At 39.5% G+C, this 14,005-nt stretch overlaps 3 protein-coding genes across 3 annotated transcripts in view; 1 reads left to right on the top strand and 2 right to left on the bottom strand.

Annotated features, from left to right (window-relative positions):
* LRRC49 (leucine rich repeat containing 49) overlaps nt 1–3,216 on the bottom strand; it is a 60,059-nt gene extending 56,843 nt beyond the window's left edge. Inside the window, exon 1 of the mRNA XM_009321602.1 lies at nt 3,007–3,216. Coding sequence (XP_009319877.1) covers nt 3,007–3,216 — 210 coding nt within the window. The remainder of the gene's footprint in view (nt 1–3,006) is intronic.
* A 1,024-nt stretch (nt 3,217–4,240) lies between these two features.
* LARP6 (La ribonucleoprotein domain family, member 6) lies at nt 4,241–7,730 on the top strand. Its single transcript, XM_009321601.1, has 3 exons — nt 4,241–4,266; nt 4,375–4,567; nt 5,718–7,730. The coding sequence occupies exons 1-3, from the start codon at nt 4,241–4,243 to the stop codon at nt 6,789–6,791; spliced, it is 1,293 nt and encodes a 430-aa protein (XP_009319876.1). The 3' UTR covers nt 6,792–7,730.
* Nucleotides 7,731–10,591: 2,861 nt separating this feature from the next.
* The window catches only part of ADAL (adenosine deaminase-like), a 9,594-nt gene continuing 6,180 nt past the window's right edge, over nt 10,592–14,005 (bottom strand). The window contains exons 9-11 of the mRNA XM_009321600.1: nt 12,987–13,125; nt 12,384–12,484; nt 10,592–11,049 (exon numbers count right to left, since the gene is read on the bottom strand). Of these exons, the coding sequence (XP_009319875.1) occupies nt 10,858–11,049; nt 12,384–12,484; nt 12,987–13,125 (432 nt within the window). The 3' untranslated portion in view covers nt 10,592–10,857. The remainder of the gene's footprint in view (nt 11,050–12,383; nt 12,485–12,986; nt 13,126–14,005) is intronic.

Here is a 14,005-nt window from a genome sequence, read left to right as displayed (position 1 = left end):
TCCATTTCACCGCCTTTTACAGAAAGGGTTTTCGTGTTGGTTGTTGTGTTTTTTTTCTTTCCCCGTTTGGTTTTTATTCCATAGAACCGTAGAGATTTTCTTCAGTAAAATTAAGACATGGACAAGCAGACCTGTTCTATGGCTTTGGAAACAAGTTGACCAGACATGAAATCAAGACCAGTTTAAATGCAGAAGAAACTACCACTTTATAATCTACTTTACTGTTCGATAATGCCAATAGCGTTGTCTGTATTTAATGATAAGTTGCAGGAATTATTACTGATGCCTGAAGTTGCTTTGATGCCTACCAGAATCTCTTACTTGTAAAAGGAACATCCAGGATTTTTGTGCCAGAAAACTACAGAGAGACAAAGCTCACTAATTGTAGTTCATCTTGTGTTCGTACTAGAGCTGCAGCTGCAGTAATACATTCAATCACATAAAGATTTAGGTATAGTAGCATGAAATGCAGTGTTCTGTTCAAAGATCAATTGTTTCTAATGGATTCTCCAACTTCATATCCTAGCACTGACTCGGAATGAACTGCAATGCATTATTTTAAATTATAGAGGAGTAGTTGGGGAGGTGGAATTTTCTACAGCTGCCAAAGTTGTCAACTATGCACTACAGAAACAGGAAGCAAGCATAGCTAGATGCCAGTAAAATGTTTAAACTGAGTCTACTTAGTCTTTCCACAATAATATGTGACTTGTATTTTTATAAATCAAATGTGTACAGCAGTCTACAGTGTTGCATTCCAGTTAATGATTTCTTAAATTCAGAATACTTTTTACATTTGTTTTCTTTGGCAAAGTTACTTGTGTAAGAGCTTCTAGCCCTGGCCTAGACTAGAAAAAAGGGTGGTTATTTTTTCAAGTTTTGTAACACATAATAGCTAACTCTTAAATGCCACTTATTTAATCCTCTACAGTAGGTGCTATCTTCAGAAATGTTTGCTGACAGTGCTGATGTATATTCAGTTCTTGTGGAGGTTGCCTTTTTGTAAATGGCCTCTTCCTGATCCAGGAAAGGCCAGAGGTATTGCCATGGAGAGAACTATAAAGGTCCTGCATCAAAAGTAGGTGAGTGGAGTTCACACATGCTTTTGCCATTTACGTGTAACCTTAGCTAAGGATTTACTTTCGGGAATGCAACATCTGATAGGAAACTATTTACCCAAACATTTGGAAAATTGTCAGTGATGGTCTAAAACTGCTGGGAATGAGCCATTTCACTCTCCAGCTAGGCTAGCAGACAATTTAGATTTTTCCCCTCAATTTCTAGATTGTATAACTTAAGAAACTAAAACCATTTCCTCATGGTCAAGACACCACAGTTCTTTGGGAGATCTCTGAGTATTTGTGACATTCAGTCCTCAGCCATTTAGCTGCCAGGTGCTTCAGAAAGATCTTCAGACTGTTGGTAACAAACAGGTGATTCTCCTATGCATCAAGTAAAGCTATTCTTGCTCAACTTAAGTTTATTTTGGATGCAAGACAGATACAGGAAGAATCTGAGCTTGAAAGGTGAATGTTTTAATGATGCTGTCAGTCCAAAATTTAATATTTCACAATAGAAATTGAAATTTAATGATTGCTGCAGCCACGCGTCCCATTAGTAGGCACCCAGTACTGTATCCACTAGTTTTTGTTAACAGACTTGCACTGCCTTTCAGTGATTGTACTGTTGGAACATCAACCTAATGCTGTAAATTGTATTGCCACAGTGCTTATTAATACAATACCTTATTCTTTTTGAGACTCAGCAAAAACTTGTCAAAAGGTTAGACTCCATCCAGACAACTTAATATATTGTTTGTGAGTTTTGATATTTAAAACCCAAAATCTATTCTTTATGCAGATATGTTTAGTTTCTTGTGTGACTAATAGCCAGATGAGTCACCATGTTAAAAGGTTGTTTTTCAGTCTATCCTGTTTTGACAAGCATATCCGTCACAAAGCTCTGAATAAAGAAATAAGTAAATGAAACTTGTGAATATCTACTAGGCTTTTATTTTGTCAATGTTGACTGACATTGATTTATCAACTACCTCTGTAGTAGAGTTGGTACCCTAGAGGTACTAGCAGTTGATCATTACTATGAATTAATATGGAGCTAGTTGCAAATTTCTGCATTTGCTGTAGGTGGAATTTCCATACAGTGAGGACTGTTGTAAGAGCCCTAAAGATTTTGTAAACGCTGAACCATCTGCCAAATGTAGAAATGGTGTATAGTTCAGACTGTGACCAATACTTAATTTAGAGAGGTGAAATGAGACCTATTTCACTCTGATTCAGTGTGTTAACTCTGTAAGTAAGGATGGTACTGGTCTTTGCAAACATGCAGTTCATTTTTATTTTTTCCCAAGCGTGATGCTCCATTTTCTTTCCATCCAAACCTTCCAAATACCTGCAAATGTCTGTACTAATAAATCCTCTAAAAAACCTATAAGCTCCATCCTGAATTGAAGGTAAGCTTTTCTTAGCAGAGCGTGGATATGTAAAAATGCTGAAATGGTCTAAGTTTCCTGTGCCCACACTAGTTCTGAATCGGTAGTGAATGAAAAATGAGAAGTAGTGGCATACGGGAACATCATGAATGAAAAATAAACACTTAACCTTGTTTTTTCTTCCTTCTGAAACCAGCACCCACAGCTGGCCATTAAATGTTTTTTACTATCTTAATCATAACTTCATCTATTATCCTCTACTGGCATTGTCAAATAACTTAAATTCTTTTTCTCACTCTCTTGCTCTTGTCATTCCTTTGAACTGTACCCCGTTAAGCGGCTAGGGAGATTTAACAAGGAGACTAGGATTGTGTGAGTGAGTATCCATGTATATCTGATGTGTTGCCCTATCATCGGAAGAACCGTAATAAGTAAATAAATTGTTAGCTTCAAAAAGCCAGGTCCCAGAGAACTGCCGTAACTTGTCACACCTGGGAGCGCGTTCCCTGTGCAGAGCCCATTGACCTGAGCAGTGTCTTCAGCTATAGAGCAAGCACCTGCCAAGGCAGTGCTGCTGCCTGCGCCCAGGCATGGGCGGCGTGCCAGTCAGCCTTACGATCACAGTCTCCAGTTCGTCTCTGGGACAGAACTGCCACAAGGCAAGGTGATTCAGTAGCCTGCAACCTCCCTTCCAGATTGCCCTCGGAGGACTCCAGTGTGCTGCCTGCTCCCTTGTTTAATGATTTCACAAGCTCTGCAAAAGCCATTTAAGACAATTTTGGGAAAATGTGCGGCTCCTCCTTTTTTGTTGCTGAGGTACATGGGAGACCAAAGTAATACATGATTTATAGGGTCTAGGGAGCTTAGTGGTGATTGATTGTTTTTTTTAACAGAAACTTTCATCATGGTCCCACAGCAAAACTAGACTGCTAACAGCTTTAAAAAAAAAAGGCTCTGGCTTAAGATAGACTTGTGCATTATAGTTCTTAGAGCAACATCTATGGCTGTAGTCTGTGGGTGAACTATTTGCCTCAATGCTAGATAACAATATAAATGGTTGTTTGTATTTCAGCAACAAACACGTTGCTGTAACTGTATGTGGGAAGAAGTTTATCTCAAATCCATGGTTGCAGTATCTTATTTTTTGGGATAGGATGCTCAGTAGTGCTCCATTTTGCACAGATACTTAGACAACGTGATGGGAGGGGCACAGAGGAAATGAGAATAACTTCTTAGCAACCTGTGTATGTGTACATATACAGCTGTTCCTGAGGTACATGAGCTGCTACTGCACCAAAGTCCTTAATCTGAAATGTACATACAGTTTAAGCCCCTTGGTAAACCGCTAGTTAAGTTACTCTGTCACTCTGGAAGTGACCTGTAAAAAGTGCAATAGTCCTGTCAGTCTTTCTTACTCCCTGGATACTGGCTCCTGCATTCATGCAGTGATGAGGCTTGAGAAATCACGATTGTATCCAGTTAGAATATTCATTCACTGGTATGTGACACTACTCATGAAGCACGTAAATGTCAAGCCTATGTTTAATAGCTTCATACTGAAAAATAAAACACTGTCACTGGAGGAACTTCGTATAGCACCAAGTGCCTGTGCACCCGCATGTCATGTTTTGGTGTAGGATTTGAGTTGGCAGAGTGTTTTCAAGATGCTAGTGTATATGTCTTGTTCTACACTGAGATCAGCTTTTGGAATGAGCTCAGGAACTTGACTCCTTACACTGACTGGAAAGCTTCATCCTCTGAGCTGGCCTCCTGCCTCAGATGGATAGGGCGATGCCTGTTCAGTGCCTACGTAGAAAGTAAGTTGGACTCAGCATTACAGTTATGCCTTTTCATTTTGAAAGATTATTTGAATCCGCTAATGTAAGATGAAGATCTGTTAATAAAATGATTTGACTGTTTTCCAGTGGGGGGGAAAATGATGATGACTCTGACCAGAAATGGAAACCACCAGAAAATGACCTGATTCAGAAGTTAATAGCACAGATTGAATATTACTTCTCAGATGAGAACCTTGAGAAAGATGCCTTCCTTCTAAAGCATGTGAGAAGAAATAAGATGGGCTACGTCAGCGTTAAACTCCTCACTTCTTTTAAGAAGGTAAGCTAACTTTTTAAGACTTGAAGTGCCTTGTGTAAGCCTGATGAATCTAAAAACATTAGGAGAGATTAGATGAAAATAAATCACTTTGTAGAGGCGGTTTTAGAGTCTCCCTCTTTATCTGCCTCTCTCAGGGGTTGATTCGGTTTTGATGTGACAGTTAGGTTTGTTCTCATCCAGAACTTCAATTGCTGAACTCGTTCATGATTGGCTAGGGAAATCATAGGCTTTTAAGCAACTACACTTTTATATTGTCATTCTGAGAGACAGTAGGGCATCATAAATAGGACATTGGATAAAACTCATTTCTAGATCAGCTACTCATGAGTAGCTAAGTAATGCTGGTAAAGTTACTTTCTTGTCTCTGAGAAGGGATGGTGAATCTGACCTTTGCAAATGTATGGAGATCCAAAAATTAAGAGTAGTAGAAAGTATCTGGTAACTGAAGTCACTTAAAGGTCAGGTGGTTTTTTTTTTTTCTTTCTTTTTTTTTTTTTTTTTACATTAGGAACTCCTATGTAAATATGTGTATGTAACTGATTTCTAAAGTTACATTAGAAACACTTTGTCAAGATCGTAAATCTGACAGTTTTGCAGAGCTATTCAGTCTAGAAGTTAAGGCACTCCCAGTTTCTTCAGACCACTTCAAACAGATTATACCAGTAACAGATAAAGGCTTAAAAACACTCCTTGGAAATGGTGAAGTTTTTTTTTTTTTTTTTTTAACTGAGTTTTTTGAGAGAGGAAAAATCCGTTCAATAAAATGAAGTCCTAAACTTTGCAAAACTACTTATTTGGCAAATTTAACAAAATAAACCCCACAGAACATGCATTTTGGTCATGGTTCAGACCTAGATATGGAATGACCGAATATCACTTGAGCAGGCTTTAAGATAAAGTAATGATTTTCAGTTAGAGATTTAGTGTCAGTTCCTATTTTCAGTAGATTCACCAGGACATGAGCTTTACAGGAGCTCACCGATGCCCATTATAGCAGGAAAACTGTTTACTTTTTCACTCAAGTCTGTTACATGAAACTTAAATCCAGGTTTCTGTTTGTAGACTGGAGCCTGCATCTGCCTTACGCTTTCTGTAATTAGTTTGAGTGGGTTTGATCAGTTGTGCTGCTTAACCTGTGTCTGTCTTCAAGGTGAAACACCTCACCCGTGACTGGAGAACCACAGCCTATGCACTGAAGTACTCGGACACTCTTGAGCTCAATGATGATAACAGAAAGGTTAGAAGGAATACTCCTGTTCCAGTGTTTCCAAGTGAAAACCTCCCTACCAGGATGTTACTGGTGTACGATATCCACATGATTTCTGAGCTGCAGGCTCTTAACAAACAACAAGAAAATGGATGCATGCAAGAAAGGATAATGGAGCATCTCCTCAAAGCCTTTGTAACTTTCGGTGTAATTTCATCAGTTCGTATTCTCAAGCCTGGTAAGGATCTACCACCCGATATCAGGAGGGTCAGCAGTCGGTACACCCAACTGGGAACTCAGGAATGTGCAATTATAGAATTTGAAGAAGTAGATGCTGCCATACGTGCTCATGACTTCATGTGTGCTGAAAAGAAAGAGACCGGCATGAAAGTTGTCCTAATAGGCGTGAAACCTCCGAAGAAAAAAGTTCCCAAAGACAAGAACCATGACGAAGATACCAGCAAGAGTCTTAAGAAGGCTAGATCCCTTAATAAGAGAGTTGAGGAACTTCAGTTTGCTGGTGATGAATCTTCAGCAAATAGTTCTTCTGACCCAGAGAGTAATCCTACATCACCACTGTCAGGACGCAAAAGTACTGCAACAAATACCATGAGTAATTTGAGCCCCATCATTCACCCAACCAACCATTTGAGTCCTAATGTATCACCCAGATCAAGTCCTTGGAACAGTCCATCTTCACTAAGAAAAGTAAACAAAAAGTCTCCGCTGGCTGAAGACGGCAAGCTTAACCCAAGCACTAGCCCTGAAATTCCAAGGAAATGTACAGATTACTCCTCGGATAGCAGTATCACTCCTTCTGGTAGCCCCTGGGTACAGAGAAGAAAAGCTCAAACTGTAACACAAGAGAAGAGTCCCGTCAGTAGCCCCATGTTAGCTCGGAAAATACAAAATGCAGATGGTCTGCCTGTAGGGGTGCTGCGGCTGCCTAAAGGTCCTGATGGCACTAAAGGATTCCACAATGGATGTGAAAGAAGGAAGGCTACCAAGAATGAATAAATCATTCTTTAAAAACAATTTCACAAGTCGGTCAACTGCTTTTGTTTAAGCCTGGTGAAAAATGGTCACTTGAGTGACTGAGTTAAGTCAGTATTTAATTTTAAAAGATTTTGTATTCATCTAGAGACTTCATCATTTGTATATTCACTTCACAGAATCACAGAATAGTTGGGGTTGGAAGGCAGCTCTGGAGATTGTCCAGTCCACCTCCTTTGCTCAAGCAGGGTCCACTACAGCAGGTCACTTCAGGTTTTGAATGTCTGCAAGGATAGAGACTCCCCAACATGTCTGGGCAGCGTGTGCCCGTGTTCAACCATCCACACAGTAAAAAAGCGTTTCCTTACATTCAGGTGGAATTTCCTGTGTTTCGGTTTGTGCCCCTTGTCCTGTTACTGGGCATCACTGAGAAGAGCCTAGCTCCATCTTCTCTACTCCTTCCCATCAGATACTTAAAAACATTGATGAGATCCGCCCCCTGAGCCTTCCCTTTGCCAGCCTAAACGGCCCCGGGTCTCTAGGCCTCTCACATGAGAGATGCTCCAGTCTCTTCATCATCTTATGCACTTACCTAATGCAATGCCCTTATCTGCTGCTTTTTTTTTTTTTTTAAATGTATTAGTTCGAAACAGGCATATAAATCATTCATGTAACTACATTATTTGCAAAGCTATGATCCTGAAGAGCAGTGTGTAAGTACTTACAGTTTAGCGGTTGTACTACGATAAGCTGTGGTATGCTACCAGCCTAATCACAAGGAATAGAGGTTTTCAAGACTTTGCGTTTGTCTCAAAAGGAACTCTGAGAAACTTACGCTACAGTGAGCGGTTGCTCTCTGCTTGCATACATCTCCAAAGACAATTTAGTCTGTTTAGTAGGACCAAAGTGTGTATTTTTATGTGATGTGAACAAAGACTCTGAGCATCGAAGACTGTTCTGTAAGTGTTATCTCATATAATCAGATGGAAATAAATGAAAACAGTAACTCCATCTAGCTCTATTTTCTTTACTTGAAAAATAAGTTGAGCTGCACCTGAATGGATACTTGAGAAACCTCATCTCATACCATATGAAATTCTAGAAATAGTTACTCGGAATTTCCACTGCATTCGGGGTGGGGGAGGGGGGGTGGGGGGGGGGGGGGGGGGAAGGTCCTCTGCCCCATTATTGACGGTTACTTCAGTGGTGATGCTTTACTCTGACTGTATGGCAGTCATTTTTATACAACATTATAAACTAAGCAATGGTTATCTCACCGTTAACTCCGAATTTAACAAGCAGGCTCAGCAAGAAGCACTTAAATTAAAATTAACTATAATCCTACCTGAAGCCAAAGAAGGAACCTCTGCCGTTTTACCTGTAAAAGTTATGCTCCTGAAAAATAGCCCAGCGATAGTAGGAAGGTAAGGTTTCAGCTGCTAATGTACAACTTGGGAACGGTGCACAACAAAGTTCTGATCAGATGATGCGTCTTCATGACAAAACTTCTCCCCATCCTTTCCAACTTTCATTTCCACTCCAAGCGTCACCCTTCTGCAGCGTAAAGAACTGCAGTAACACGCGGTTAGAAACCACTATACAGAAATCGCCCGGTTCTGTGTATCATTCTTTAGCCGCCAAATATATTCCTGGTTCTTTTACTTCACGCAAATGGAATCCTCCAAGTTACCCCCCGGCTTCCGTTACCAGCTGAGACACTGTAAAGACTGTGAAAGGCAGAGTGCTGTGTTGGTTTGTTTAAATCAGCAGCGTGTCTGCAAGTACCTAAGTGACAGGGTAAGTACAGAGCCTTCAGAAGAGTGTCTCGGTAGCGCTAGAGTACGTAACGGCACTGCTGCACTATGTATCCAGAACACTGTTGTTTCATTAATAATCACGGAAGGTTTTTTTTCATTGTAAAACTATGCAGCATCCATGTGTTGGCATGTACCAAACTGTCTGGGGGCAGTACTACAACTGATGCAAGGCAGTATTTTGAAGACACACAGAAGTCAATTAAATGGAAGTACTGAGAACTATATGTAATGGTCCGTAATGTTAAAAACCTCTAAGACACTGTATGCTTGCAGGAAAAAAAAGTTAGTTGAAAATAGCAGCATTTACCAGGGCCGTGCTCTGAATGAACACATCTACATGTCACATTCAACATCTAAACCTTAAAAATCAAACTCACCTCTGTATAACACTACCAGTTTGAAACTAAAAATCCCATCAGACACCAATTACGAGTCTTGCTTTGCTTCGGAAAGTTTTAGACTTGACAGATACAGTGAACACTGAGGATGACCCCTTAGTAAATAAGTAGGAAGTCGACAGTTTTTCTTTGCTAATAAACCAAATACTATGTTATTGAAGAGTTATTACAAGGCCATAACCTGTAAAAGTATTATAAAACTTATTTTACAAGAGAACGCCCGCTTATCCTGAGACTAAGATACACGTAACTGTAACATTCCAGAAAGCTGCTCAACCTGTCTTTAGAGAGCTTTTCAATAAGAAAGGAAAAAGGATACATTTACTGTAGTCATCATTTTTGTAGAAAGAAAATACAGACAAACTTGATCAAACAGCTAGTGATAATGTAACTTGATCAAACAACAAAAGATGATGTGATCAGTGGAACTATTTGGAAAGTACTTTAAAGTACTATTTATAAATAAGAAGTCAGCATGAGGTCTTATTCTGAGTTCAGATAAGAATATATAGAACCACAGTTCTGCTTCACATAATTTTCCCCCATCTCCAAAAGGAGTGTTTTCTGCCTGGAAAACGTTCCGTGCAAACCTCAGGTAGCCACACAGACATATCAACTGCTTTGCTATCCTGCCCCCCCCAGCTTTTTTTTTCCCCTTTTCATTTCTTATTCCCACTTTGGAGCCAGAACAACTACTTTACACTGATTTTATTAAAAAAAGACCAAAACACAAGTCATGAACAGCTTTTGTACCACTGTATTTACATTCAGTATTCCTTGTAGAGCCCAGAATGTTTGCTTGTTTAATTAATCAATGTAAAAATATTCTAGGTATACAATACCTTCTCTCTGGATACTTCCTACACTAGCGAACAATATCTAGTATTAGATGCTGTTGCATGTGTATGTTCATATCTGTTTTGATATCTCAGTATCAAAATATCCATGCACACGCATAGAGTCAGGCGGAGTGAACCCTGTCACTGCCTGAAGCCCGGAGCACCCTCTGGGGTCAGAACAGAAGCGGTGCCGCTCACAGACAGCGAGTCTGCTCCGGAGACTCGCACTTACCAAATCCTGCAGCGGGTTACACGTGCTTCGCTTCTGTAGATCTCAAACGCACAGGCACGCACACCTGAAGCAGCGGTTTCGGAAACATGGAGGTTGAAGCTATTTTTATTGCTTTTTTTAAAGAAACAAACAGCAATTCCAAAAAGCATTTTAAGAATGGGACCATTTCCCCCAAGTAGCTCACAATTTGCTAAGGCATTCAAGATTCTTAACTTTGTCTAAGGACTACCAGTGCTGAGTGCATCAACAGGCACCACCACATACGCTGCACAATCCACAGCACGCTTCAGTCATACGTGCACGCCAATAAAAACATGCAATATTTAATTCCTTTGAGACCATTATTTCATTCTCTCCGAGTCTGTTTCTGTCTTCACATTCAATCAATTGCTCAAAACCTCTGTTTAAAAACCAATAGAAAACCCAAATCTACACACCGTACATACAAAGTGCTTGGCGTAACGTTGCCAACAGAGACATGTCAAACCCTAATGGCTGTGCCTTTATTTTGTTCTGACTCTCAAATGTTTGTAGTATTTTTTAAAAAAAGTCGTATCAACTGGAGAGAAACGACGTGATGACACATTTGGAATTTTAGTCACTGGTTGAGAGCCCTTCCCAACTACAGAAGAACATTTACTTCTGTCCCCACTAACAAAGGACACATTCCTGTCGTCTTCATTTTGCACAGGGACACTTTATGGGCTGGATTTATAAACCTGAAGTCTGAAAAAAGCCAGGGACTTCAATAAAAAATGCTTATTAACTAAGCTAACACAGCCAAGCTGTTTAGAACAAGTTTGATTAATCAAACAGAGTTGGCTTCAGTTTACACCACTGTTCCCTGAGCTTTGATTTTAATACGCTTGAAGCAAAGATATAGTTGATTGATTCATAGGAAAGATCCCACATCTGTGATCGAGTCAGATTAAATGTTTTTGCAACCAGCTCGTATTCTTGCGATAGATCTGTTGCAAAGACGCCTTTATCATCAGTCTGGAGTTGAATTGAAAGAAAAGAAAAAAAGAGTTTAAATTAGTTCCTCTACATCAAAAAGGGGCTTTTCTACACATTACAAACCAGTTTTATCTTGCTGTTGCACGGTTTATTCCACGGTTCTTTCATCTGTTGGTAATTACTTCATACTTTATTTGCCCTATTTTCACTCAAAATTAATAAATTATTCAAACACACAAGAAAACTTCTTAAAGTGATGGCACAATTTATCCAGAAAATAGGTTTTCCTATTAAAATGGCTAGAAAGATGGCTATTAAATGATGCATACATGCAAGCTATGTCAGCATGTGCACATCTCCTTACTCCTCTTTTCCCTTCCCTCAGACCTGGGAACTGGAGCATACTCCGTATTCCTACATCTTCAGGGAGGAAACCGTCTCACCCTCCACGCTTGGTGTCAACTAGAACAATTTCTGGATACTGACAGAAGTACTAGGCAGGCATCAAAACCATATGATCGAAAGCCACCAAAAGATTATTCATCTAGAAGGAGCAAGTTAGCATTATTTCAGGGTTAATGAGATTACCCATCCCCAACTCACAGTCCTTGTGTCCCCACAGAGAGGAGTGCTGACTATATCCTGTTAAACTTAAGACACTGTAGTATCTCCTTCTTCTATAGGCTTTTATGGGTAAACTGCTTTCTTACGTGACTTCGTGGTTATCTAGACTTTTCACAATTGAGAACCTCAGAAATAATCTCTAATCGTGAATTATTTTTCACCTAATACAACAGAGTTCAAACTCGGTAATAAGTACTTCATAGAATAAAGGATTGAGGCTTATTTGAATAATAAGCACAACGCTCTAATATATATACACACACTGGGATAATGCTACAAATTACAGGGGTTAAACCAACAGGATGATGGTAAAATCCTGCCAATGCCAGCAAAAGTACTTGGCACCTCGACATTTAAGGACCTTAATTAGCTGTCAAGAGAACTCAAGAACTCTCATCCAACACGGTAAATAGCCAGGCAAGCACAAGCTTAAATGCAAGCATTGGACCAGTATGTTTAAGAGAAATCTGTCAGCGTGCAAACAGTTACGAGGTTCATTGCATGCACAGCTGATCGTCTTATCTATACAGAAGAAAAAGTCTTGCTTTACAATAAAACCAAGAGAAATACTAAAAATTTCCGTTTGTATTACAAGCATTTCTCAGACAGAACATTATGATTTCCTACAAGCAGATGATTTGCCGCAAGGTTAGTAAGTCAGCTCTCATCCATGAAAGGAGATATACTTCTCCAATTTCACGCTAGTTTGGCCCTTTGCCTAAATACGTGGTTAAAATCGAAAAACTTACACAGAGCACTGCAGGGTGGCCCATGCTGTACCAGTATCCAAAATGGTGTTTGTCACAGGAAGGCACTGTCTGAGTTTTGATGTTTGATGTCATGCAAAGTTCTAAGGAAAAAAAAGAAGAAACAAGTATATATATCAAAACAAAAGACTTGCGATGCTTTTGACACGTTAATCAACTTATTTCTGCTCCTGAATGAAAATTAAAATCAGCTATTGTTGTTTCCTTGATTTTCTATGCTTCAAATATTTGGTAATATGCTCTGAGGGAAGTTTGGTAATCAATTTCTTCTTAACTACTGGCTGGGTATAAAATTTAGGGAGCTTGCAAACCAGATAGAGAAACACCACACAGCCTTGCACAGTAAGTAGAAGTTACGGTTTAGTTTTGTTGTCATCCGAGACATCAGTTGTTGTCTGCTGCCACAAATACGTCAAACGCGAAAGCGTTACCAGTGCACCTTTATAGGCTATTCTCTCACCTACGCTGCCACGTTTTTCTAAGTCACCTCTGGTCAAAGACAAATCAGAGTTCCTAGATCAGCAGTACGTATGATATTCTGAAATCTAGAGATCACCAAGTAATTTTCTTAACTTCTTTTCTTACCAATAGGTATATGATTCTGTCGAACAAGTGGCACTAACTCTTCTGAACCTGTTGTTGCAGAGTTGAGAAATGTTCCATGTCCAATTCTGTCAGGAGGCAGGCCCAGGAGAATTTTGGTCTCCTCTTCTTGATTTGGAATCTAGAGAGGATATATTTTACGTTCTGTCAAGGCAGCATATAACAGCACATTCAATAATTACAATGGACTTCAAGTTCTGTTTTCACAGCATATCGTACCCAAAAGAAAGTGTTAGTGAGACTAAATATCTGCATTACTACCCTGTAAAGAAAGTAGTAGTGCAGGAAAGTGACTCTCAACTTGGAATTACAAACCGAAGAAGCCATAATCCTAAACTGGTATGTGAAAACAGATGATCGCTCTTTGCAGTTCTGAAGTACGTTCAGTTGGAGGCCTCAAATCAGCTTTGTATGCTTCCGTTTCAAAACTACCCTGTCGAGACGACCTTTAATGCTTGTTTTACACAGGGATTAAAAAAATGGTGCCTGAAGAACTTAAACTGCAAGAGGCCAAAACCAACCAAACAAAAAGAAAGAAACAAACCCGAAAGACCACTGACACATTAAGAAATACATTTTCAGAGAAGCATGCAGGAATATCCTGCAAAGGCCTCCTTAATGAAATAGAAACAAGTATAAATAGGCCTGTGACATCATGTATCATGCTTAATTTCCTGAAGAAATAAAAGTATTTTCAGCATTTATCAGACTTGTCAGAGTAAACTTCAGCCACCACTTCAACAGGTTGTACGGAGCAGCCCAACTCTTTCTACTGATACAAGCAGAGCTAACAGAACTCCTCATGAAAATGTGCGAATTTTAGTATACATGACTTCTGACAAATACCAGGAAGAAAACAGTGGATTTCTTGGAATATTACTAATTTTCAAATTCACACCTAACCTTCCAATAGATATAGTACAGTAAGAAATAAATTGACAGTTCTGATTCAGAACAGATGGTTGAAGATTTCTCCTTGTTCTCTTCTCTCTTGTCAAAAC

This window comes from Pygoscelis adeliae, unplaced genomic scaffold (assembly GCF_000699105.1).
Source record: "Pygoscelis adeliae isolate BGI_AS28 unplaced genomic scaffold, ASM69910v1 Scaffold183, whole genome shotgun sequence".
NCBI lineage: Eukaryota > Metazoa > Chordata > Aves > Sphenisciformes > Spheniscidae > Pygoscelis > Pygoscelis adeliae.
This window is presented reverse-complemented; position numbering and strand designations above follow the sequence as displayed.